Source organism: Nannospalax galili, unplaced genomic scaffold, assembly GCF_000622305.1.
Source record: "Nannospalax galili isolate Female #2095 unplaced genomic scaffold, S.galili_v1.0 scaffold265, whole genome shotgun sequence".
NCBI classification, from domain to species: domain Eukaryota; kingdom Metazoa; phylum Chordata; class Mammalia; order Rodentia; family Spalacidae; genus Nannospalax; species Nannospalax galili.
Window position 1 is genome coordinate 1,870,692 of NW_008353747.1, and position 24,527 is coordinate 1,895,218.

The following is a 24,527-nucleotide window of genomic DNA, read 5'->3' on the forward strand; positions in this document are numbered from 1 at the left end:
TGTAGGGCACTGAACTCTTCTACAATATTGGTGAGGCTTTCCCCTGTTGTTTCAAGTTGGCTTATTGACTTTTGCACTTCCTTCTTCATTTCTCCCTGAGTTTTCTTCAATGTTTCTATCTCTTTTGTGAATTCATCCTATCTTCTTTTAGCTCTTTGATTTGTTTGTTCGTGTGTTCTTTAAACTCGTTGAATTCCTTGATCATGTTTATGATTATTCTTTTAAATTCAGTGTCCTAGGTTGTCTAGAGGGGATTCTCTTTGTAGAACTCTTCTACAGGACTGGTGGAGTTTGGTGGTGACATAGTGTTTTTGGCTTTCCATTTTATTATCTTTTTGTTGTGATTTTGGCATGTGAATTTCTTTTATTGTTTATGATTCTGATATGAGAATTAAGTTGAAGTATGCTCCTGTTTGTATTATCAGGGTGCCTAGGTTTCCCTATAGCCCCAGCTCGACTGGAAATTACTATGTCGGTCGACCAGGCTGGCCTTGAACTCAGAGATCCACCTGCCTCTGCCTCCCAAGTGCTGGGATTAAAGGTGTGTAGCACCATGCCTGACTTATCATTAATTTTTACACTACTTTGTTCTCTGTGCCATTGCAAACTGTCTTTTGCTGTTGTTTATTTGGTTTCTCTATGAGTTTTAATAAGTTACTCCGAAACCTGCACTCACTTGTGTACATCTGATATATAGGGCAGCAAAAAAAGCAAGTCCAGGTTGCATGATCTGATGGCAAATATCTGGATTGTCACTAGATGTAGTTAAATAAACCTTACTGAAATCAGCACAGTCATTGAATGAGACTCTGCACACTGGTACTCAAGAGGAAAGCAGGCTAGGCGTGGTGATCTGTACCTTTAATCCAGCACTCTGGGGAAGCAGATGGATCCACCTCTGTGTGTTCAAGGCTAATCTGGTCTGTGTAGCAAGTTCCATGCCAGCCAAAGTGGAAGATAGTGAGATCCTGTCTCAAAACAAACAAACAAAGCACCACCACTCTGGGGAATGGAGAGATGGCTCATTGGTTAAGGGCACTGGCTGCTCTCGTACAGGACCTATGCTCAGTTCTCAGCATCGACATGGTGGCTAACAACTGTTTATAACTCCCATTCCAGGGGATCTGATGCCCTCTTCCGGCCTCCACAGGCATTGCACAGGACTGGTGTACTTACATTTATGCAGGCAAAACACTCATACACATAAAATAAAATGAATCAAAAAAATCCTTAAAAAGAAGAAAGCAGGTGAACTCCTTTATAACTGGAAGTAGTGAATCTTGTTTTTAAAAATATTTTATTTATTATTTTTATTTTATAAAATATTTTATATTTTAAATATTTTATTTATTATTTTTATTTTTTTGTGTATGAGTGTATTGCCTGCATGTATGTGAGTGCACTCGTGTAGTGCAATGCCGTGGAGGTCAGAAGAGGGCTTTGATTTCCCCTGGAACTGGAGTTAAGGATGGTTCGTAGCCGCCATGTGCGTGCTGGGAATCGAACCCAGGTCCTCTGCAAGAGCAGTCAGTGCTCTTAACCCCTAAGCCATCTCTCCCGCCACAATCTTGTTACAATTATGATGCTCAAGTTCAAAATGATGAAAAATAAATCTGATGGCATAAAAATAAAAATATTCTGTGTAATCAAAAACATGATAAACAAAGAAAAAAAGAAAGAAAGAAAGAAAAACTGGCCATAGAATTCGATCTCTGGGACTCACATAGTGGAAGGAGAGAAGTGACTCCCAAAAGTTGTCCTCTGACCTCCACATGTGCATCATTGTAGCACATGCACCCCCCACTACACACACACACACACACACACACACACACACACTCACACACACACCCCTATATATGTATGTATATATAATTTTAAAAATTCCAAGTTATTTACACAGAGGCCTCACTTAAACATTCCTAATCTCACTGTTTTCTCCACAAACAGGCAGGTGGGAAAAGCAGACATGATATGCCTCCTGATTAAGGTAATGTGAAGTCCCTAGTTCATCTTAAAAATATTTTTGCCAGAAATACTTTAAAATATTTTATTTGTTATTTTTATTTTATATGTATGAGTATATTGCCTGCATGTGTGTAAGTGCATCTGTGTTGCGCAGTGCCTGCAAAGGTCAGAAGAGAGCATCAGATTCCCTGGAACTGGAGTTACAGATGGTTGTTGGTTGCCATGTGGTTGCTGGGAATCAAACTTGGGTCCTCTGCAAGAGCAGTCAATGCTCTTAACTGCTGAGCCATCTCTCCAGCCCCCAGAAATACTTTAAACATGATTTGAGCTGAAGGTGGGGGCACAACGCTGGAGAGGCTATGGCAGAAGGACTGTGAGTTCAAGGCCAGCCTAGGCCATATAGTGAGACCTATCTCAAAAATATATAATCAAGGGACTGGAGAGATGGCTCAGCAGTTAAGAACACTGGCTGTTCTTGCAGAAGACCCAGATTTGCATCAAGGTACCCACATGGCAGCTAACAATTGTCCGTAATTCCAGTTCGAGGGGATCCGACAGCCTCTTCTGTCCTCCGCAGGTATTGCAGTACATGGGTGCACTTACCTATGTGCAAGCAATACATGCATACACATAAAAATAATAAATTATTTAAAAATATATATAATCAAACAAAAATATGCGAATAACCATAATCTCAACACAGTGAAGTCCTCAGGCCTGAATTCCAGTGTACAGAAAACATAGAAGACAAAGAAAGAAGGCCAGCAATAGAACAAAGAGAGAAACAGACAAACCCAAAACATGGAATATTCTTCAGTTGAAAGGCTAATGTCATTAAAAAATAAAGTGGGAACAGTCCCTAAATTGTATCATAATCAACTGCCACTCAAGGTCCATCAAGAGAGCTCCACAGGTAAAGGCACTTGTCATCAAGCCTAACAACCCAAGTTTGGACTCTAAGACCCATAGGGTGTAAATAAATGAATGTAACTTTTAAAATAAAAAAAAAATAACATTAAGTTCTAGGCCAGCCAAGGCTACAGAGGCAAATCTGTCTCAAAAAGAAACAAATGAACAAGACAAATGGAGAAAGTTGAGGGTAGACTGATGTTTGGTGGTATTATAGAGCTGTGAATTTTCTTACACATGATAATGGACTTATAATGCCCCCTTTTATTTTCCAATATGAAAACTGAAGTTATGGCGAGAACTAAGTAGACACGGAGAAAACACAAGCATGTCAAAGTACTTAACCATCACTGAACACAGGGTCTGAATATAATGATCATTAGACTTTTTTCCAGTGCTTCTGCATTTTTATTTTTTACATTTTCATGGCAAATCAGAAGAAATAAAGAAGCTGATGTGCAGTGGCTCCACTGGTCATTCCGTGACTTTTTCATTAGGTCTGTTTTCTTGCTAGTCAAGTTTCTCCAGGAGAATGTTCTCTATTGAGCTCTTTTCTGGAACATTACTTCCAGCTGGTTGGCATTTTTGTTGAGGAGAAAGACACTGTATGGAGAGGAGGTTCCAATTTTGATTTAATTTAATTTAGAGACAGAGTCTCATGTATTCCAGGCTGTACTTGAACTTTCTATGTAACTGAGGATAACTTAGAACCTCTGGTCTTCCTGCTTCTTCCTTCTCAGTGCTGGGATTACAGGCATATGCCACCATGCCTGGTTTATACCCTTTTAGGGATTGAACCCAAGGCTTCATGCATGCTAGGCAAGCACTTTCCCAACTGAGCTACACCCCAGCCATCCAATTTTAATACGTAAACATTTCCTTTGGTGTACAAGAATCTGGCCTCCTGTAGCACTTTGTCTTCCAAAAGTAAGACATCACTCTTTTCCCCTTTTTGGAGAACAAGTCTCAAGTTTTCTCTGGGTTTTGGGGGATGTTTGGACATGTAAACCCGGGGATTTCTCAGCAATCTGGATTGCTGCTTTTTGAAATTCATTTTAGATGTGCCCAGTAACAACTGTTTGACTGTCGGGAAGTTTTCCAGTTTTCAAAATATTGTTGCTTTATCTCCTTTTTATCTGCATCATGGATTTGTGCATTTTTTAAGATGTGCACTTTAATGCCATTTTACTGAACTTTCAGGAAATAGCCTGGGCTAATGCATGCGATCAATCCGTCATCCTTTACCAAAGGTCAGTTCAATGTTCTTTACTCTTCTTCCCATATACTAGTTTGAAAGTTATCCTTTCTTTCTACTCTTTTAATGGATTCTCCTTAAAACTTTAATATTGCTGCTTGACCTAACAAAGTCTAAAGATGGTCAGTATTCCTATCTTCTCCCTGGATAATGCGAAAGCAGGAGAATGCTTTAACTTTGATCTGTCCTTTCCCATTTTCCATGTTACTTCTGTCTAACATTTTGGTTCCCTATTGTTTTTAATTCCTCTTTCAAAGTCGTTCCATCATCAATATGTATATTTTTTGCAATCTTACCAAGTTACTGATCCCCTGCACTAGGAGTACTGTTATGAACTAGATATATTAAATCATATGTGAACGTATCTTGTTAGAACTATATAAAATTGCTAATATTTGACAATTTTTAGTTATAAAAACCGATTGCATATACACATAGCATCAAATGCGAATACACACACACACACACACACACACACACACACACACACATTCAAGCATGTTGAACCCTGAAACCATGAGACACTAAGAAACAAGGAAACAAGACTTGCTTTGCATTTAATTGTTGCATTCCTCTAGGTTCAGTCAGAAAACCAAGCTACTCCATATGTTTCAAGTACAAGAAACTTTAATGCATAGGATAAAAGCTGTATAACATGGGGGGGGTTGCTGAAGCAATGGCTCAGCCATTAAGCACACGTGCTGCTCTTGCAGAAGACCCAGGTTTGGTTCCCAGGACACATGTGGGACAGTTCACAACTACCTATAACTCTGTTTCCAGTGTATCTGATGCCTTCTTCTGGTCTCTGAGGGCACCTGCACACACATGGCACACATAAAATCACAAGACCCCCCCACACACGCACACACACACACATAAATAAAAAAAATTATAATACTTGGAAAGGCTAGAGAAATGATTATCTCAGCTGGTGGTACTGAAGGTGTGAGTCCCCAAAGCTCACCTGGAATAGCTACATCTAGGAAGCTCTCCTAATTATCTGTCTGCAGCACCAAAGCACATGATCCTTAAGAAGGTCATCTAGAACTTGCCTTTAGGGTGGGAAGATAAGGATTTTACTCTGTAGTAGTCCAGGCTGGTCTTGAGCTTGTTATATAGACTAGGCTGGTCTCAAACTCACATCAGTCCTGCCTCAACGTCCCAAGTGCTATAGATACAGATGAGAGCTACCATGCCCCACTAAAATCTGCTTTAAATCCCACAACTGTCCATGCTGTCTGCAGCTGCCATTGAAAAGTAATGGCCTCTCTTCCTCCATCTCACACTCCCTGATTCTAAACTGGTCCCATCGGGAAAAGGTGATTCCGGAGAATGTAGTTCTAAGCACCTCTTCTGCCTACCAGGAAAGACCCAAGAAGGTTCTTGGGGATTGGAAACAGATAGTCTAGTGCAGCTACAATTTATAGCATGGTCTCTTTAAGTCTGGGTTCTCATTTTAAAAAGCCATTAAAATATTAGGAAAAAAAGTTTTTTGAGACAGGATCTTACTCTGTAGTCCTAGTTGGCCTGGAACTCTCTAAGTAGACCAGGTTGGCCTTGAACTCACAAAGATCTGCCTGCCTCTGCTTCCTGGGTGCTGGGATTAAAGGGATGCACCATCACACTTGGCTAGAGATAGTTTTGTCATGATAAAATATACATAGCACAATAATTGCCATTTTAATTTTTATTCTTCGAAAGGAAGAACCTTTCAGAGTTGCCCAGGATAGCCTCAAATTCTTAGCTCAAGTGATCTTTCTGCCTCAGCCCCCCAAATAACTGTGATTATATATAGGTGCATGCTACCATACCAAGCTCAAGCCAATTTAAAGTGTACAGTTGTGATGGGTAACCTTAATGTCAACTTGATTGGAGTAAGCCATGCTTGGGAGACTGGTGAAGTATACTTCTGAGCATGTGAGCAGCCCTTTCCAGAGATTAGCCAGGTAGGGAGAGTTGCTCTGAATGTGGGCAGCACCCTATACCTCTGTGTGGCACCATTAACCTCTACACTCCAAATCTTTTCTTCCTGTGGTAGCAGAGGCTGCAAGACACCCCACGCCCGGCTTGATAAATTGCATTTCATTTAAATTATTCTCCTTCTGCCTCTGCTCTTCTCTCATCCCTTCTCCATTCCATTTGTAGCTGAATGAATACAAACTGAGTCTGAAGAAAGCAGGAGGGTTGCTTCAAACAGGAGTACCATTCAGAAAGGTACAGGGCCTGAGAGGAGGCCTGCTCAGGGAATGGCCAAAGTTTTATTCAGAAGTGAGATGAGACATGGCTGAGCTGAACTGCAGTAGAGGATGGATGGATGGATGGATGGATGGATGAATGGATGGATGGAGCAGGACTACTGCAGAAAGACTAAAAGAGATTATAAGTGCAATCAAGGAGAGAAGCAACTGGGGCGATGACAGTGGTGGGAATGGAGGCAAGGAGACCCAGTCAAGGTATATGCAAGAGCAAAGAAATGTGTGTGCAAGTATATGGAGGGAGCTTGGCATCAGAAAAGGATCTGGGCTTCAGAGATTCCCTGCCCCAGAAGCCTGGGGGTGGGGTGGGGGGTAGAGTACAGTCTTTCCCTGTAGGGAGAGTAGTCCCTAGCCCAGACACAGCTTACCGCCCATCTTCACCCTGCTTGGTTTTTCCTGCTTGATCCAGGATTATTTCACAAAGGAGATAGGGGTCTGTAACCCTATAAATGCTGGCTCTTCCCAGGCTGCCACAGTGGCTGTGGTGGAGCAGGTAAAGCCTGCCCAGGCTCTGGCCAGCCCTCAACACTATTCCTCTGGCTGGCTGGGGCAGAGTGCCCTGGGGAGTTGAGTAAGAGCAGTGCCCTCAGTAGATAAACAAGTAGTGTCTATTGGTGGGCCAGCCAGCAAATAAATGGGAAGGTTGAAGGTCACTGGATTTGGGAAATTAGTTCAGCACATTCCTAGTAAAGGCTCCAGGAAGCACTACCCAGGCTGCCCCCTGAGACTGGGGAGCTTATTAACCCTCAGAATGCCAGGAGAAGGACAAGAGGTGAGTGCTAGGAGGCAGCTGAGGTCACCCTTCTTTGAACTTCCACGTGGTATTTGCTCAGAGCAATTGTTGTCAGAGTCCCAGGCCCCTAGAGTATAAAATCAAATGTGTACTCTCTGTGCCCAGAACTAAGCAGGTGAGCTGAGGGGCAGAGGAATGTAGGTCTGAGTCTAGAGGGGTGGGGATGGGGGTTGCAGGGGTGGAGATTGCTGCTGGTGTGGGCTGATGGAGTCCCTCCCCCTCCCGTTGGCTATGCCTCAGTTTCCCAGTCATAAAATGGGGGGGGCAGGAAGACTGGCAAACAAGGGAGTTAGGTTGGTACTTTGGGGTCTCCCGAATGGGAAGGAATGTGGAGGGGGTAATCTCTGTAATGCAGTTGGACTGCCAAACTCCCTACTTTATAACTTAAGATGGGCAAGGAACACCCCTATCCCAGTGTCTCAGGAATACATCCCTTTCCTCTACGCCTCCCTGATGAACCTAGCTCAGTTCTCTGCAGCCTTCAGCAGCTATGAGCTACCCACACAGAGAAGAAGGGTTATGAGGATTTGGGGCAGGTGGCCCCTAGAGCAGATTTTCTAGATCCAATCCCTTTCCTTCTCCTCCTGACCAAGCCTCCATCTGCCTTCCTTCTCAGAGCACATCACAGGCAAGCATGGCTGCAGCCATCACCTGGGCCCTGGCCCTCCTCTCAGGTGGGTTTTCCACCTGACTTCTGTGTCCAGCTGGAACGGATTCTGGACTGAGGGGTCTGCCCCCTCACCCCCCACCCCCACCCCCATGAAGGAGAAAGGTCCTAATTGTCCCCATCCCTCTCTGCAGTGTTTGCTGACACCCAGGCACGGAAAGGCTTCTGGGACTACTTCAGCCAGAGCAGCGGGGACAAAGGCATGATGGGCCAGCAGCAGAAACTGGCTCGGGAGTGAGTGGATGGCGTAAGGGGTGCGGGGGAGGAAGATGAGACAGCGGGGTTGGTGGATGATGCTCTGCCTGATTTCTCTGCTCAGTGGTCCACAAGGAGGCGGAAGGACCCAGCCCTGCTTGCAATGCAAGCATACCCCAGCCGTCTTGCACTCTTGGGCCCTCTCTGCCCAAGGCTCCCCTGCCCTGCACTGAGGAGTGTACCGAGTTTAGCAGGAGGTCCTATCATGACAGGGTTGTGTGAATCTTGGCACATGGTTGTATGTCTAATTTCCTAAACTATTTGATGTTTGTGCACCCGAATGTGAAAAAGTTGTAGTTGATGGAGATTAAAGACCCTGGCTCTGGGGCTAGTGCCCCTGTCCTTGGTTTCTAGGGAAGATCAATGCCTCAGGGCTTTGGGGCAAAGGAAATACCAGGACTAGCTGCCCGACATGGTTGTCTATCCCCTTCTCCAGGAGCCTGAAAGATAGCTTTGAGCAAGACCTTAGCAACATGAACAAATTCCTAGAAAAGCTGGGGCCGCTGAGTGGGCCAGGGAAGGAGCCTTCTCTGCTGGCGAGGGATCCGGTGGCCATGAGGCAGCAGCTGCAGGAGGAGTTGGAGGAGGTGAGGGCGCGTCTGGAGCCCTACATGGCTGCGGAGCACGAGCTCCTGGGCTGGAACTTGGAGGGCTTACGGAGGAAGCTGAAGCCCTACACCATGGAGCTGATGGAGCAGGTGGGCCTGCGTGTGCAGGAGCTGCAGGAACAACTGCGCGTGGTGGGAGAAGACACCAAGGCCCAGCTGCTGGGGGGCGTGGACGAGGCGCTGAGCCTGCTGCAGGAAATGCAGAGTCGCGTGCTGCATCACACAGGTCGTGTGAAAGAGCTCTTCCACCCCTATGCTGAGCGCCTGGTGACTGGCATCGGGCACCACGTGCAGGAGCTGCACCGTAGTGTGGCTCCCCACGCAGCCGCCAGCCCCGCACGTCTCAGCCGCTGTGTGCAGACGCTCTCGCACAAACTCACGCTCAAGGCTCAGGCCCTGCACACCAGCATCCAGCAGAACCTGAACCAGCTGCGCGAAGAGCTCAGTGCCTTTGTCCGCGCCAGCGCAGATGGAGCCCAGGAGGGGACTTCCCCAGACCCCCAGGTGCTCTCTGAGGAGGTACGCCAGAGACTCCAGGCTTTCCGCCACGACACCTACCTGCAGATCGCTGCCTTCACTCATGCCATTGACCAGGAGACAGAGGAGGTCCAGCAGCAGCTGGCGCCACCACCGCCAGGCCACAGCGCCTTCGCCCCAGAGTTCAGACACCCGGACAGTGACAAGGCCCTGAGCAAACTGCAGTCCCGACTGGACGACCTGTGGGAAGACATCGCCTATAGCCTTCATGACCAGGGCCATAGTCATCTAAGGGAGCCCTGAAGGTCCACTTGCTCAGGTTCATTCCCAGCTCATTGTCTGGGCAACTCTGGACCCTGACCTCTAGCATGGCCTACTGGGTGGAGGGCAGAGGGTCCTGCACTGGACAGGTGAGGTCACCAAAGGGGCTGCTGTCCCAGCCTATCCAGCCTGCCGATTCCCCACCCAGATGCATTACACTCACCAGGCTCTGCAAACCCAGCTTCCAGTGCTCATTTGGGAACCCCCAGGAGTTACAACATTCAGGGGTGGAGGGAGTGGGGAGATTATGTGAGAGACTGTCTGAAAGTCTGTAGGCCACAGTGCTGGAAGCCTATGCCACTACATCCTGGAGTTCGGCTTCTGTTACTTCTGGCTTCTTGATGGTCACCATTACAGCTGTTCCACAGAGAGGCTGCCCAGAGCTGCCATGACAGCTCCTGTTAGGGGAGGAGAGCAGAAGGAGATGATGGCGAGAGCATATGATGGTGTGTGTATATCCCTGCTGGCTGTGATGCTGGTGGGTGTGAGTGGAGGATCAGTGATGGGGTGAAGCTATTCTTAACTCTGTGCCCAAATAAAGGATTGAGCCCTCACACTGCTGGGGCTTCTTAAATCTGTGGGGAGCATAACATGAGCCCTCCCCACCTTCAGGCACCACCTTCTGACTCCCAGACTTCTGGCTGAAATGAAATAGATGCTCATGATGGAATCTTGTTGGCGTGGTGTGGCTCTCATTGGACCATGTGAGAGCTGTTGCTTCACCACTGTCCCCAAAGCACAACAATCATGGACTCTAACCCCTTCCTTGCATGCTCTTTTCTTTTCTTTTCTTTTTTTAAAGTCTTTTCAAGACAGGGTCTCCTTGTAGTCCTAGCTGGCCTGGAACTCACTATGTAGACCAGGCTGGCCTCAAACTCACAGAGATCCACCTGTCTCTGCCTCCTGAGTGCTGAGATTAAAGGCCTGTGCCACCATGCCAGGCTTGTATGCTCTTTCTTATTGGTCCCTTTCCATTCCTAGTCTGTTAGAGGGGCCAACTCTGGCTTAGTTCTGCTTCAGGACTCCTGGTTAGACAACATTTGGGGAGCAGGTAGACTGGCTGACAGAGTAGCTCTGCACCTGCATTGTTGAACAGTCTACTTACCACAGGTCAGTGTGTACAGGTCAGGCTGTAACAGGAGCAGCTGTGGCCTGGTAGACCTCAAATTCCTGAGGTGTCCTATCCCCTTTCTTCCTAATAGTCCATATTCCCAGTGGCTTCTTTTTGTGACTGACTCTCCTCTTGGGACCCACAAACTCTTAATTCTCCTACTCTCTATACATACTCACTCAGAGACATCATAGATCAGCTGGGAAATGTAAAACAGGATATGAGGTGGGGGGAAAAGGGAAGGACAGATGCTTCTTTCCTTAAGACTGCCCTGCTCTGCCCAGCACCCTTTCTTCCCAGCTTAGCCTGCCCTGAAAGGCTCTGCACAGGATTCCTGACACCTCCCCATCCATGGCACAGACCCACTATGAAGCTGGGTGCCATATGCTCACAATGTCATCTCTGACCTTATGGTGTGGCCACTTTCAGCCCCAGAATTGGGCTGTGGTCTAAGATATGGAGAGAAAGCACTAGCAGGAAAATATAAAATAAAAGCGCTTTTGCCATTAGGAAAATGGGAGAAATGAGTCAGCTGGGGTTGGACATGGTGGGTGTGAAAATAAGGATTGTGTATTTGAGGCTAGAATTTGGGGAGGGGCTTATAAGTGCAGAAATAGGAAGCTGGAGGAACAGAAAAGGAGAGAGGGAGCGGGGGAATGTGTGTGTGGTAGCTGTGCCAACAAGAGGGGATCTAGAGGCCAAGCAGGGTCTGGCTCGGCAATAGGAAGCAAGTCCGGTTTTTCCCCAGGGATTCCCAGGGACAAACCAGACAGACTTCAGGACCGACAGTCCAGCTCCCTGTGCACAGCAGAAGCAAAACACTGCTTTGGGTCTGAGCCGCACGGCAGAAGCAAAACACGGCTTTGGGTCTGAGATGCGGTGCCTCTGGCGGGTTCAGGAAACCCAAAAGCCGGAAGTCTCGGTCAGAGACTGTACTTGCAGGCCGGGAGTCTGAGGCCTCTTTAAGAAGGGGCGGGAATCCTCAGCTGGCGGAAGTGAGGTCGGGAGAGCAACGGAAGCCGGAAGCTGCGGCCTGAGCTGCATGTGGGGCGATGTCTGCTAGCGGGGCTGTGGAGCCGGGGCCCCCCGGGGCTGCCGTAGCCTCGTCGCCCGCCGAGGCCCCGCCGTCCACCGCGGGGCCCTTGTTCCGGCCCATCAGCGCCGAGGACGAGGAGCAACAGCCCACCGAGATCGAGTCACTGTGCATGAACTGTTACCGCAACGTGAGGCCGGTTGGCGGGCGGCGGGAGGGTCGGGCTGGGGCTGGGCTGGGCGGACCATCAGCCCCGGGAGTGGAGCTAGGAAAAAAGAGTTTCACTGAGTCTTTCGCTGCTTTCTGCTCCCCCAGGGCACCACGCGCCTCCTGCTCACCAAGATCCCTTTCTTTAGAGAAATAATAGTGAGCTCTTTTTCTTGCGAGCACTGTGGCTGGAGCAACACGGAGATCCAGTCGGCAGGCAAGATCCAGGACCAGGGAGTACGCTACACTTTGACCGTCAGGGCCCAGGAGGTGAGCGGAGCCCAGAGAAGATCCCCCGCAAGACCCCAGAAAGAGCGTTGGGGGCTGGAGTCAGCTGTGGTCCAGGCCTTCGGATCTCCATTAAAAATCTCTGTGGCCAAGCCTTAATGCCCTCCTTTGGAAATGGTGTTGGTGCTGCCCGCTGTTCACATGAGATAAGATTGGTGACAGCGCCTTGTGAATTTTGTAAGTGGGTTGGAATGAACAGGAGATTATAGATTGTGTGTCGTCGTGGGTCCGTACCCCCCCCCCCCAGCCAGTCTGGCTCACACCATCTGCACTATTCTGAAATAGTCTGGACCCTTCTGGAGTGGAGGGAGGGAGAAACAGCTGGGCTGGAATCTAGTTAGAGGAGGACAGTCTGGCTGTTTCCCACAGGAGAAGCTGTGTTGCTGAACTCTTTGGATAAAACGTTTTCCTTTCTGCTCAGGACATGAACAGAGAAGTGGTCAAGACTGACTCTGCAACCACAAAGATCCCAGAGCTGGATTTTGAAATTCCAGCTTTCAGCCAGAAGGGAGGTGAGTGTAAGATGAGGGCATTTGAGCTGTTCACACTTTGCTAAAATGTTACCTGTTTTCTTAGCAAAACTTAATACCAGGCTTGTATTTGGCCATATAATTATAGTGGTTTATCACGAGTTAAGGCAAAACAGCTACAGATACAAGTAGGTGGAAAGTGCTATTAAGACCAGGGTGTGCTTGCTTTAGAATTTTGCCATTACTCTTGTTGGAGATGACAGCACATTACCCTTGTGCTGTCCTCTACTAGTTGTATAGATGAGGAAATCAAGGTCTAGAGAGTTCAGGTGAATTGCCTAGAGTAATCCAGACCTTTGATAGCAAGCAAGATTCACTTACGTTTCATTTGCAAGCTCTGACCACTGTTGAAGGATTGATCAACCGTGCAATCTCTGGCCTGGAGCAGGACCAGCCCACTAGAAGGGTGAGTGGGGCTTTTCTAGTTGCAGCAGCTGAGGGAATCATTGCTTGTTTGTGTCAGAATCAAGTCAGCTTTCTACATAACTGAACTGTGTCTGACTAAATGTTGGGGAACTTTTTTGCAAAGCATCTATGAGGGTGCTATTTCTATTTTAACTGTGTCACTCCCCCAGTATATGCTTAGACCTCACTTCAGACAATGTAACATTATTTTGGAAGAAACTTTGGGTTTTCTACAGCTTCCTGGGTATTCTGTTGTATCTTATTATTATAGAAATAATGTAATTGCATACATAGTCATTTGTCTTCCCTAACTGGCTAGAGAGCCCTATCAGAAGATTTTATTTATTATATCCTTGACCTGGCTTCCTGGCTTGTGTGTCTGGGCTAAGGGGTAGAATAAGTGAGAGCGTGAGCCCTGCCTCCTCCCTGGCACCACTCATAAGCTTCAGACTTGCTTGCTGCATCTCATTGTGAAATGTGAGTCCCTGTGTTTCCATTCCCACTAAAACAGATGTCGGTCTGCTGGTAGAACTGATGTAGGCATGACTGGGTTGGGGCATGAGATGTGATTCCAGAGGTGATGCTTTGACTCTGTTCATGGTAGGCAGTTGAAGATGCCACAGCTGAAAGAATTGATGAGTTCATTGGCAAACTGAAGGAGCTTAAGCGAGTGCCTTCTTCTTTCACCCTGGTAAGTATTGAGAGAGAGGTTGCTTTTGATGTAAGAAGGGCGGGTAGAGACCATTGAGACTGACTGATGCCTATAAACCCAGAACGTTTGAGGTGGGGGCAAGAGGATCAAGAGTTCCAGGTCATCTTTGACTGTGTAGGAAGTTCAGGCTAGGCTACCTGAGACCCTGTCTCAAAATCAAAATAATCAGAAAAAAGCTGACTAGGATTTTTGCACAGTGGTCTGATGGTAGAAGGTTGTGTATAGTTTGTTTCACTCTCGTCACTCATCTGTTAGATCATTGATGATCCCTCCGGAAATAGCTTTGTAGAAAACCCACATGCTCCCCAGAAAGATGATGCCTTGGTGATCACACATTACAACCGAACCCTACAGCAGGCCGAGATGCTGGGGCTCCAGGTAAGTGAACTGAAGGAGCCATCTGGATTGCTGGTGGTCACTAACATTTTACTTTGCTGCTGCTGCCGCCGACACCACTCAGTACGCTCTCTCTCTCAGCATGTTTGTGCCTCTCATTGAGCTCATGTGGGGACTTGGGGTGAACTTCACAGACAATGGAGTCACTGGGAACCTGTCATGAGCCTTGTTCTTCCCTTGATTGGGGAATTGCTTTCTGACTTCTCTATCCCATGAGTTGGCATCAGATAGAAGGGACCAAAGGTAGTTTCTCCCTCTTTGGCGCAGGTTGGGATTGGGGAGGCTGAAGCCTACCTGCCAACTTGTAGTTTCTTTTAGGCAGAAGCACCAGAAGAGAAGCTGGAAGAGGAAGATCTCAGAAATGAAGTGAGTTGTGTTGGCTTCTTTTGAAGAGAGAGCAGAGATATGGGTTTGAGACTGGTGGTATTTAGTATCTCTCTTTGCCACAACAAACATGGGTGACCACCAGCATCCCAACTGAACGTCTTCAGCTTGAATGCATGGGAGGGCCATTCATTGTCCCCACATTGTGTTCTAGGTGCTCCAGTTCAACACAAACTGCCCTGAGTGCAATGCCCCGGCTCAGACCAACATGAAGCTAGTCCGTATCTTTCGTCAAGCAGTTGGGTTGCCCTTCATCTGACTCAGGCATGAACATTATATTCGGGCTGGGATTCTTCCCTTCAGGGAAAGCAGATGTTTTATCTTCAGTGATGAGGAGGATGTTGCCTTTGATTAGACTGTGTACCTTGGCTTCTGTGTGAGGCCTAAGCCATGTTTTCAAAAGTTTGTTGCTAGATAATGCATATGCCATTAGTCCCAGCAGTCTGGAGGCAGAGGCAGGTGTATATCTATGAATTTGAGGTCAGCCTGGTCTCTGTAATGAGTTCTGGGGCCACATAGTTAGATCCTGTCTCAGAAAAACAAACAAACAAAGCCAAAAAAAAAAAAAAAAACCCAAAACTTTGTGAACTGGGGTCACATGGACATGGACTTTGCCTACTTTTGGAAGACTTGATATTAGTCTGCATCATGATGTGTTTACTGCAGTCCTGGGCAGCATGTTCATGTGTGATTTAGTTTTGCTTTTCCTCAGAGGAGGGAAGGGATCTTGCTCTCCAGGAAGCAGATTTCTTTAACTCCACCTTCCAGAAATCCCCCACTTTAAAGAGGTTATCATCATGGCCACCAACTGCGAGAACTGTGGGCATCGGACCAATGAGGTGGGTGGGCGCCATTGCTGGGGGTGTAGAGTGACCTAAGGCCAATCTTTTGGTAACTTTTCTTCTTCCTAGATCTGTTTCAGGGTGGGAGTATGGGTAATTGGGTCTTTTTGAGGCTTGATACAGGCCGAGGAGCCCTTGAAGGAGCTGGGAATTATCCTAAAAAGGAAAAGTTGGAAATAACAGAGTTTGTAAGAGGGACAAAAGGTTGGCCATATGGAAGAGATTTTTGACCTGCTTCTCAGGGTTAGAAGATAGAGAGGCATAGCAAAGAACTTAAGAGAGCTGTCTGAAAATTGATTTGGCTTCCTTGGGGTATTATAAATCCTCCTTGCCCAAGTGTATTAAGCTTAAGCTGATTGAACTTACTTTTTTGTGGTGGTGGGCAGCAAATACAGGGCCCCATGAATACAGACAAATGCTCTGTTACTGAGGTGTATCCCAGCCTCTGATTATAATTTTAAGTATAAATATTACATTGGGTGTAGTGGGTAGAGGACTGGAATGCTTAAAAATCTCTTTCAACCTCCAGTAGTCAGATTTCTCTTAAAAGGTCAATTCAGTGTTTCTTAGCAATTTGGGCTAAATTTTGGTGTGCTGTTGAGGCTGGGTACAGCATTCCTTGTCAACTCTTGGTCAGTGGTTCCAGTCACTGCTGCTCCTTTCTTGTTTGGAAGGCTGTCACTGGGAGTTGATAGCGGAAGCCCTGCATAAAGTCGAGGTCTCTCTGGTTCCCAGTGAGGCTTGGGGTCTTCTCGGGTGGCTGTTCCTGACTATCTACTCTGCAGGTGAAATCTGGAGGAGCAGTAGAGCCCTTGGGCACCAGGATCACCCTCCACATCACAGACCCATCAGACATGACCAGGGACCTCCTTAAGGTAATAGCCTGCTTGGGAAAGGAACTGCCCTCATACAGCTGCTTCTCTGTTGGGGGAATTGCCAATTCATAAACGGAGTCTATTCCTTTACACGCACGCACGCACTCCCCACCCCCACCCCCCAGTAGGGTTACACCATGGTTAACGCTCTAGGTGCAGAAGGAGGTCCATAATGTTTTTCTGAGCAATGACTTGGCCATTTTTTTTTTTTTTTAAGGACTTATTTTATTTTTAATTGTGTGTGAGTGTGTGAACACATGAGTACTGGAGTCCACAGAGCCCAGAGGTGTCAGGAACTGGAATTACAGGTGGTTGTTAGCCACCTGTTGTGGGTACTGGGAATAGAACTCAGGTCCTCTGGAAGAGCAGTACATGCTTTTAACTGCTGAGCAGGCTCTCCAGCCCCTAAGGTGGCTGCTTTTAACTTCTGTTATCTATATGGGCTTTCTTCTCTGACCCTAATGACAGGGTAAAGTACCTGACAGCTTGTAACTCTGACTCAGAGTTTCAGTTTATCATGTGCGTTTCATCTTGGTTCAGATGGTTGGAAGTGGTCCCTGGCTTTTACCTGGGGAGTCAGAAAACTAGGACTTGAGTTTATCCTCACACAGTCACTTGTGGTATTTGTTAGGTGGCTTCTGGTTGGCTTTCTTTACCCCTGATTTAAGTCAGTGTGTGTCTGTCTCATGCTTTGGATTGAACCTGAGGCCTCTTGAATGCTAGACAAATGCTCTTCTACAAAGCTATGCTGCCATTCCTGATTTAGCCCTTAATTTGACCTCTTATCTTACAGTCTGAAACTTGTAGTGTGGAAATCCCAGAGCTGGAGTTTGAACTGGGAATGGCTGTCCTCGGGGGCAAGTTCACCACTCTGGAGGGGCTGCTGAAAGACATCCGAGAATTGGTGAGTCCCCAACTTCTGGCAATTTGTCTGGGGAAAGGGGTTGGAAGACCTCAGGCATCCTAGTATTATGACACGTGCCTGTAATCCCAGCACCAGGGATGCTCAGGCAAGAGGGTTGAGAATTTGAGGCCAACCTGGGATCCATCTCAAATCCTTCCTCCAAAATAATCCTTTTTGGTTGCTGATAACTGGAGGTTTCTATTTCTTAAAGCTGGTTCAAGAGATGTAAGTGATTGAACAGAAGTTCATGGGACATTTTGAATGAAATTTCCCAAGGTTAAGTCTGGGACAGTGTAGATATTTTATGACCTTGGGTAAGTTATTATGTCATTGCAAAAGAGGGGATGAGGGTCTTTTAGTATCTAAGCTGTAACATACCTGCTCTCGCATATGCATGTGAGCCTACATAGTCAGTCTAACCACAGATCGAAAAATTGGGGAAAAGTTATACCTGTAATGAATATGTATAGACTTTTTTTCTTGTCATTTCCCTAAACAGTAGAGCATAATAACTTTACATAGCATTTACTTTTTATTGGGTCCTGTAAATAATCCAGAGGTGATTTAAGATATATAGGAGAATGTGCATAGATTCTATACAAATACTACTCTTTATAAGGGATTGAGCGTCTACTGCTTTTGGTGTTCGGAATTTTGGAACCAACCCCCTGTGGGAGCATATGGATAATGATATATTTTATCCTCAATTGATACTTCGTTGTCAGGCATTTTTTTTATTTTTATTTTTTTAGAAGAAGCATTTCATTACAACTTTAACATACTCAATAACAATTTCCAGAGCAAAGATACATCGTTTCAAAAGTGGCTATAAAAATTTTAGGTTCACAGTTGAATTAATACAGTTATACAATATTGAACGCAGTATAAACCCTGTAAGACATAAAATTGAATGAGTTTTTAACCTTTAAAAAAGATCTCCATTTCATTTTAAAATATACTGTTTCTTACAGAAAGACTCATTGTTTTTGTTAATGACACTTAGATATTGGTGCATGCATCTCTAATCTGTATGTATGTCAGGCGTTTTTATTTTTGTATTGTATTTATTATTACTATTATTATATTTTCTGTTTTTGAGAGGCAGTCTTGTCCCGGGCACATGGCGGGGCACGTGCCTTTATTCCCAGCACTCAGGAGGCAGAGGCAGGCAGATCTCTGTGAGTTCAAGGCCAGCCTATTCTACATAGTGAGTTCCAGGCCAGCTGGGGCTGAGTCTGGCCTTGAATTCATGCTCTTCCTGCCTCAGCCTCCTAAGTGCTGGAGTTGGAGGCTCATGTGAAATCGTGCCTGGCTTCCCTTTGTAAATTGTACTTTGTCTTTTCATTTCTTCTCCAAATTGGGATTAGATATTGTAAGAACACTTTCTAGATTTAATTTTACGTTTTCCAGTTTGCCTTGTTAGCAGATTGACAGGCCCCCACCTCTCACTCCTTGTGTTGTCCCCCCCCCCCCTTCCTATGTCATCAAGGCAATGTGGAAAATGGAGACCAGGCTTCTCTGACAGGGCACCCACTGCCACCCTTACCTGATTTGTGGTCAGGCCTAATAACCATAAAGTTAGTGTGGTTGCACTTTGGTTGTCACGTGCTGCAGGTAACCAAGAATCCATTCACACTGGGTGACAGTTCCAGTCCTAACCAGTCCAAGAAACTGCAGGAGTTTAGCCAGAAGTTGGATCAGGTAAGAGGACGTGGGCTTCTTCCAGACTGCTAATTCACCAGTTCTTCAAACTTTTGGGAATTGCAGTGTTCTAGTTTGCTTTCAATTGCTGTGACAAAAAACTGTGACCAAAACTGTCTTGGGAAGGAAAGGGTTTATTTGGCTTTACATTTCCCTAGGTCACAGTATATCACCGAGGGAGGCCAAGGTAGGAACTCAGGGCAGGAACCTGGAGGCAGGAGCTGAAGCGCAGGCCATGGAGGAATGATGCTTATTGGCTTGCTCCTTTGGTCTGTGCTCAGCCTGCTTTCTTATACAACATAGGACAACCTGCCTAGGGGTGGCACCACCCACAGTGGGCCCTCCCATATCACTCAACAATCAAGAAACTACCCCACAGACATGTCCAAAGGCCAGTCAGTGGAGGTAATCCCCCAGTTGAGGTTTCCTCAACCCAGGTGTGTCAAGTTGACAACTAAAAGCTCTTCAGCACATACACCATACAAATAGTATTGATTCTTGTCTGATGGTCATAGCCCCTTCCTTTCCAGGGCTGTGTAGAGTTTACCTGCTGTATCCTCTCTCTTGTAGATCATTGATGGGAAAATGAAGGCCCACTTTATTATGAATGATCCAGCAGGAAACAGTTATTTACAGGTATAATAGACCTTGAATGTTCTATGGAGATGTTCTTTATGATCGTCATTGAACCTGAGGGACTGCTTCTGCAGGGGACTTCTAGCAGGACTTGGAGGATAAGAGAATGGGGAAGGTGGGAGAGGTTTTAAGTGTGTGGAAAGAAAGGAAAGCAGGCCAGACCTGCTGGTGTGGTAGATGAGCTCAAGGCCATCGTGGTCTACATAGTGAGTTCCAAGCCATCCAGCCTGGGCAACTTATTGAACCCCTTGTCTCAAAATAAAAAAATGTGATAAAAGAGGGTTGAGAATAGATGCTTACTTAGCACTCGCAAAGCCCTAGATTCAATCCCCAGTATTGCAACAATGAGAAGAGAAAATCTTTTTGTCCTATGGTCTGTCTAGGCCTGGAGGTTCCATTCTCCAGATCTGACTGTGGGATGAGGAGCAGTGGTACCCTGCCAGAGACTGAGATAGGAAAGCTGAGAGGTGTTAGCTGACTGGCAAACAGACTGCTGATGATACAGCTTTAGCAGTTTTTGCTGTTCTCTGGTGTTAAGTTGGAACCCAGGGTCTTAGCTCTACTATAACATTAATGAGTACTAATGGGTCAGGCAAGACTGGTCTAAGTTATTTATAACTATGACTATGACCATTGCTATTTGCTTTTCCTCCCATTTTTTTATTTTTTTGAGACAGGATTTTGTGTGTAGCTTGGGATTATTATGCATGCACCACCATTCTAAGCTTTGGCTACTTTTTTTTTTTTTTATGAAGAGGGTCTAGATATAAAAATTCGGGGCTGGGGATGCTTACTAATAGAGCACTTTGCATATCATGCACAGGGTCTTGGATTTGATACCAGCACTGCCCCACTTCCCTCACAGATTTAGGTGGACTGTGCAGCCATGGGGCTGAAGGCCCTACAAAACTCATGGAGTACTTAGGAAAGTGGGAGTCACCAGTACCTGTGGGAGGGGAATGGTGTGATGGCACAGGCACTGATTGTCTGCCCTTGGCCTTGCAGAACGTGTATGCCCCTGAAGATGATCCGGAGATGAAGGTGCAGCGGTACAAGCGCACCTTTGACCAAAATGAAGAACTTGGGCTCAATGACATGAAGACGGAGGGCTATGAGGCAGGCCTGGGCCCACAGCGGTAGCAGTGGACAGCTCATAGGCCAACACCAGTTCTGCCTGTACTGCAGGGTTATTTATGACTGTTGGGATAAGCTGTGTATGTCCTCTCCAAGGCCTTGCCCATGGTGAGGCAGACACCTACTCGAGCCAGAGATCTAGGCACAGGATATAAACAGCTGTGTGCACGTGCAAGCCTGTTGTGTATTGAACTTCTTTTGGAGGTTTGGAATCGGCCTGAGAAGAAACCCAGAAACAAACCATGGGATATGCCATCACTTTTTTCCTGTCAGCTCTTTACTCTCTCGCCACACAGTCCTCTGTCCTCCGGTGCTGAGCCTCTGAAGCTCATGAAGGTCAAAGAGCTGTGGTGTGGCAATGGCTCTGGGTATATGAAGTACTAATGTTCAGCAGAAAAAAACTTCAGAGGGGGGATAGGTGAAGAAGTTCTCATTAAAGTGATGGCTTTTAAACAACACTGGCCTCTGTACTCTCCTTGTTGCATATCATGCTGTCAGAACCCAGCTGCATGAGCTAGGCATGGTGTGGCACACCTCTGGTCCCAGCAGTCAGGAGGCTAGGGCCATCTTGGGCCATGTAGTGAAACTCTTGACTCCAGAAAAAAGAAAAAAAGAAAAAAAAAGATGGGCGGGGGGAAGAGAATTTAGTTTCCTAATCCAATCTTCAGGTGGTCATTGTCACTGGGTAATCAAAGCTGGCATTTCATCCATTCCTTCAGATGCATGCTTGTCTACTCCGAGCTAGGCACACAGAACAGTGCCTAGAATCCACCTGCTTCCACAGAACTGACAATAACAACTGAAGAGCATATCGGCGAATAGTGTAATGGAGGGCGGCAAGGCAAGGTCTTTGATATGGTTTTGTAAGTGAGGGCAAGCAAAGATTATTGCTGGGCATGGTTCCACACTTGGGAGGTAGAGGCAGGCGAATCTGACATTGAGGCCATCCTGGTCTACATAGCGAGTTCCAGGCCAGCTTGGGCTATAGGGATACCCTGTCTGAACCAAAAGAAAGAGACAAACCTGGATTACCTCTTGCACTCTACTTCGCTGCCCTCTGTTCACAATAAGCATATTCTGGCAGTGTGTAGCTGAGTGGTTTTCTATATCTCTAAGCTTTTCATCTGTAAAGTAAAGCTAATAAAACTAAAGGCTAGGCCATGGTTGTACAGATCTGTAATCCCAGCTAATTGCCAGGCTGAGGTAGGAGGGTTACCAAGTTCAAGGCCAGCCTGAGCAACTTAGCAAGACTGTGTCTCCAACTATTAAAAAGGGCTGGGGACTTGGGGGGCAGGTAGAAATATGTCTCAGCAGTTAAGAGCACTGGCTGCTTTTGGCAGAGGACCTGGGTTTGATTCCCAGCACCCACATGGGTTTGATTCCCAGCACTAACAACAGTCACCTCCAGTTCCAGGGTTTTGATGCCCTCTTCTTGGGCCTCTGCAGGCATTACACGACACTCATACACATAAAATAATTTTTTTTTTTAATCTTACTGAGACAAGGTCTCCCTGTAGGCCCAGCTGGCCTGGGAACTTGCTATATAGACCAGGCTGGCCTCGAACTCAGAGATCTGCCTTCCTCTGCCTCCTGAGTGCTGGGATTAAAGGCCTGCCCCACCATGCCTGGCTAAAAAAAAAATTTTAAAGGACTGTGGCTAGTTCTACAGTAGACTGCTTGCCTAGCATTTGTAAGGCCTTGGGTTTAATTCCCAGTTCTGGAGGGAAAAAAAACAAAAACAGAATTTTAAGGGTTAAATAAGAGAATTCAAATAACAATCCTCTAAAGAAGAAAGTCTTTAGAGCTGAATCTTCCTAGCTCTCTCCTTTTGCTATGCCAGACCTCTTTTTTTTTGTCACACAAATTAACGCATTTATTTCTCGGCTAGGGATATCCCAGACGGCAGTGCTTCTACTGGTCTTTCAGTTCCTCAGTCTTCTGATGGCAGACTTGACCGTGACAACAGAAGTGGTGGTGTAAGTCCAGGCTTCACCAGCCACTCTTTTCATGCAGGAACCACAGTGCCAGATGCCAACAGCCCCGTCCCTTCATCTTGATCTTGCCACAGAAGGAGCAAATATACTTGGCTGCTGGCTGATTTCAGTCTTCTTCACCATTTTCCTGAGGGAGGCCCCATGCTTAACCACCATCCCGACCTTGGTGAGTTAAGCCATGTCGCTGAGCCTGGAGTCACACAATTTCTTTCAAGAGATAACTATGGGTTGTCTACCAGTAATACTATACGTGGGAAGGACCACACAGTTTTGATAAAAGGTATTGTGTTGGGTCAGAGAACAACTTGAAATGAGTTCTCTCCTTCCACTATATGGGTCACAGGGATTGAACATAACGATGCTGGACTTGGTGGTAGGTGCCTTTACCCACTTACTCATTTCGCTGGCGCAAAACCTGTCCATTTTTCATAGCCATTATATTGGGTTTGGAGTTTCTGACTTACTCCAGTGAATGGTACCGGCAAGCCTAATCGATACCAATAAAAATAACCAAAATATACAGAAAATTGTGCGGGACACTATTCCAAGCACTTGGCACAGCACCATTACCTCAATATGCGACCATTATCCCCACTTTACTCAATAACTTTACCCGGCGCTTCAGCTAGGAGGTTATGGGCTGTATTCTAGCAGGTGCTCTGAGCTCCGGAGTGTTGGGCACTCTGAAGCCGCAGGGGGCGGGATCTTATTGAGCTGGCCTGTGAGTTTCAGCTGGGAAAGCGCTGGTTGCGGGATATGGGACGGATTCGCCCTCCCAGGAATGCTGTTAGATCCTTTCACCCATTGGCTCTGCGGGGCCAAGCATCCCATTCTTACCACTTCCTCTTTTGGTCCCGCCCCAGTCCATTTCGCGTTTAAGAATTTTGTCCCCAGTGCCGAGCCGTCGCCCCGCCCTCGCCGCTGCCATGGCGGCAGCTCTGCCGCTCTCCAAGGCTGAGTATTTGAAGCGTTACTTGTCGGGGGCAGAAGTCGGCGTCGATGGAGGCTCCGAGTCCAGTCGCAAGCGGCGCAAAAAGCGGCCGAAGCCGGGCGGCGCGGGCGGCAAGGGGTAAGTTGGGTTCGGACCGCGGCGGCTCTTCCTTCTCCCGGCCCGAGCGGCTCCGAACCCTCCCGACCCCGGCCCGATTCCCCCCCGAACCCAGGCCCGGCTCCCCTGCCCCGGGCCCGCCACCCCCGGCTCCTGTTCGGTCCTCAGAGCGGCGCCTTCATGTGTTCATTAACTAGAACTTTCCTTACTTTTTTTCCGTCTTCGTAGCCTCGCATTCTCCCTTGTAGAGATCGAAAGTCGCGCTCCGAGAACTGTGGCGCTTATGCAAAGCCTCTGTGCTTGAGACTTCTTGAGGATCCCCAAATTAGGTTGTGGGGGCTCCCAAGTCCCAGGAACTGATCTGGAATCAAAGACCCACGTCCTGGTACTATTACCGCTACCACCGACAGTAGCAAGTAACGTTTGTACAGTTCTTGTCCTGTGTCTGGCCTCTTTCTAAAAAAACTTTGACCGTATATGGATTTCTGTACGTTTCAGAACATTGCAATGAAGTAGGTATTTTTTTAAAGTAATATCTCTTCCAGATTATGCACTGGTTTATTTTTCTGGTGAAATATCCTTTAGTAATATCCGCCACACGAAGCGGGGAAAGCTGGGATAGGAGATCTAACAACCCACAGGGCAAAAGGAATTTTTTTTGTGTGTATAGTACAGCCCTAGGTTTAGCAGCTTAGTGGAGATACTGCATTGGATACAAGGTCGTAGCTCAGGAAGCTAATCCTATTTTCCCACCCTGCCTTGTGTTGCCTTAACAGCTTACGGAAGGCACTAGATACGATGTAAGGTATGGCTGCCCCC

The 24,527-nt window shown here is 46.8% G+C and overlaps 3 protein-coding genes across 5 annotated transcripts in view; all 3 read left to right on the forward strand.

Moving 5' to 3' along the window:
* The first annotated feature begins 7,069 nt into the window (after positions 1 to 7,069).
* On the forward strand, positions 7,070 to 10,082 carry Apoa5 (apolipoprotein A5). 3 transcript variants are annotated; one of them, XM_029554930.1, is made up of 4 exons: positions 7,070 to 7,159; positions 7,797 to 7,854; positions 7,982 to 8,081; positions 8,539 to 10,082. In XM_029554930.1, the coding sequence occupies exons 1-4, from the start codon at positions 7,139 to 7,141 to the stop codon at positions 9,488 to 9,490; spliced, it is 1,131 nt and encodes a 376-aa protein (XP_029410790.1). In that variant the 5' UTR covers positions 7,070 to 7,138; the 3' UTR covers positions 9,491 to 10,082. The 3 variants fall into 3 exon arrangements, with proteins under 3 accessions (XP_029410790.1, XP_008849166.1, XP_029410791.1); XM_008850944.2 differs by lacking the exon at positions 7,070 to 7,159 and adding an exon at positions 7,277 to 7,295; XM_029554931.1 differs by lacking the exon at positions 7,070 to 7,159 and adding an exon at positions 7,304 to 7,317.
* Positions 10,083 to 10,383: 301 nt separating this feature from the next.
* Positions 10,384 to 21,124, forward strand: Zpr1 (ZPR1 zinc finger). The gene is made up of 14 exons (XM_008850945.3): positions 10,384 to 11,842; positions 11,968 to 12,129; positions 12,569 to 12,659; positions 13,013 to 13,083; positions 13,687 to 13,773; positions 14,050 to 14,172; positions 14,509 to 14,556; positions 14,729 to 14,795; positions 15,343 to 15,413; positions 16,202 to 16,291; positions 17,085 to 17,195; positions 18,810 to 18,896; positions 19,467 to 19,532; positions 20,538 to 21,124. The coding sequence occupies exons 1-14, from the start codon at positions 11,672 to 11,674 to the stop codon at positions 20,670 to 20,672; spliced, it is 1,380 nt and encodes a 459-aa protein (XP_008849167.1). The 5' UTR covers positions 10,384 to 11,671; the 3' UTR covers positions 20,673 to 21,124.
* A 2,444-nt stretch (positions 21,125 to 23,568) lies between these two features.
* Positions 23,569 to 24,527, forward strand: part of Bud13 (BUD13 homolog) — a 29,476-nt gene continuing 28,517 nt past the window's right edge. Inside the window, exon 1 of the mRNA XM_008850946.3 lies at positions 23,569 to 23,729. Within this exon, the coding sequence (XP_008849168.1) occupies positions 23,587 to 23,729 (143 nt within the window). The 5' untranslated portion in view covers positions 23,569 to 23,586. The remainder of the gene's footprint in view (positions 23,730 to 24,527) is intronic.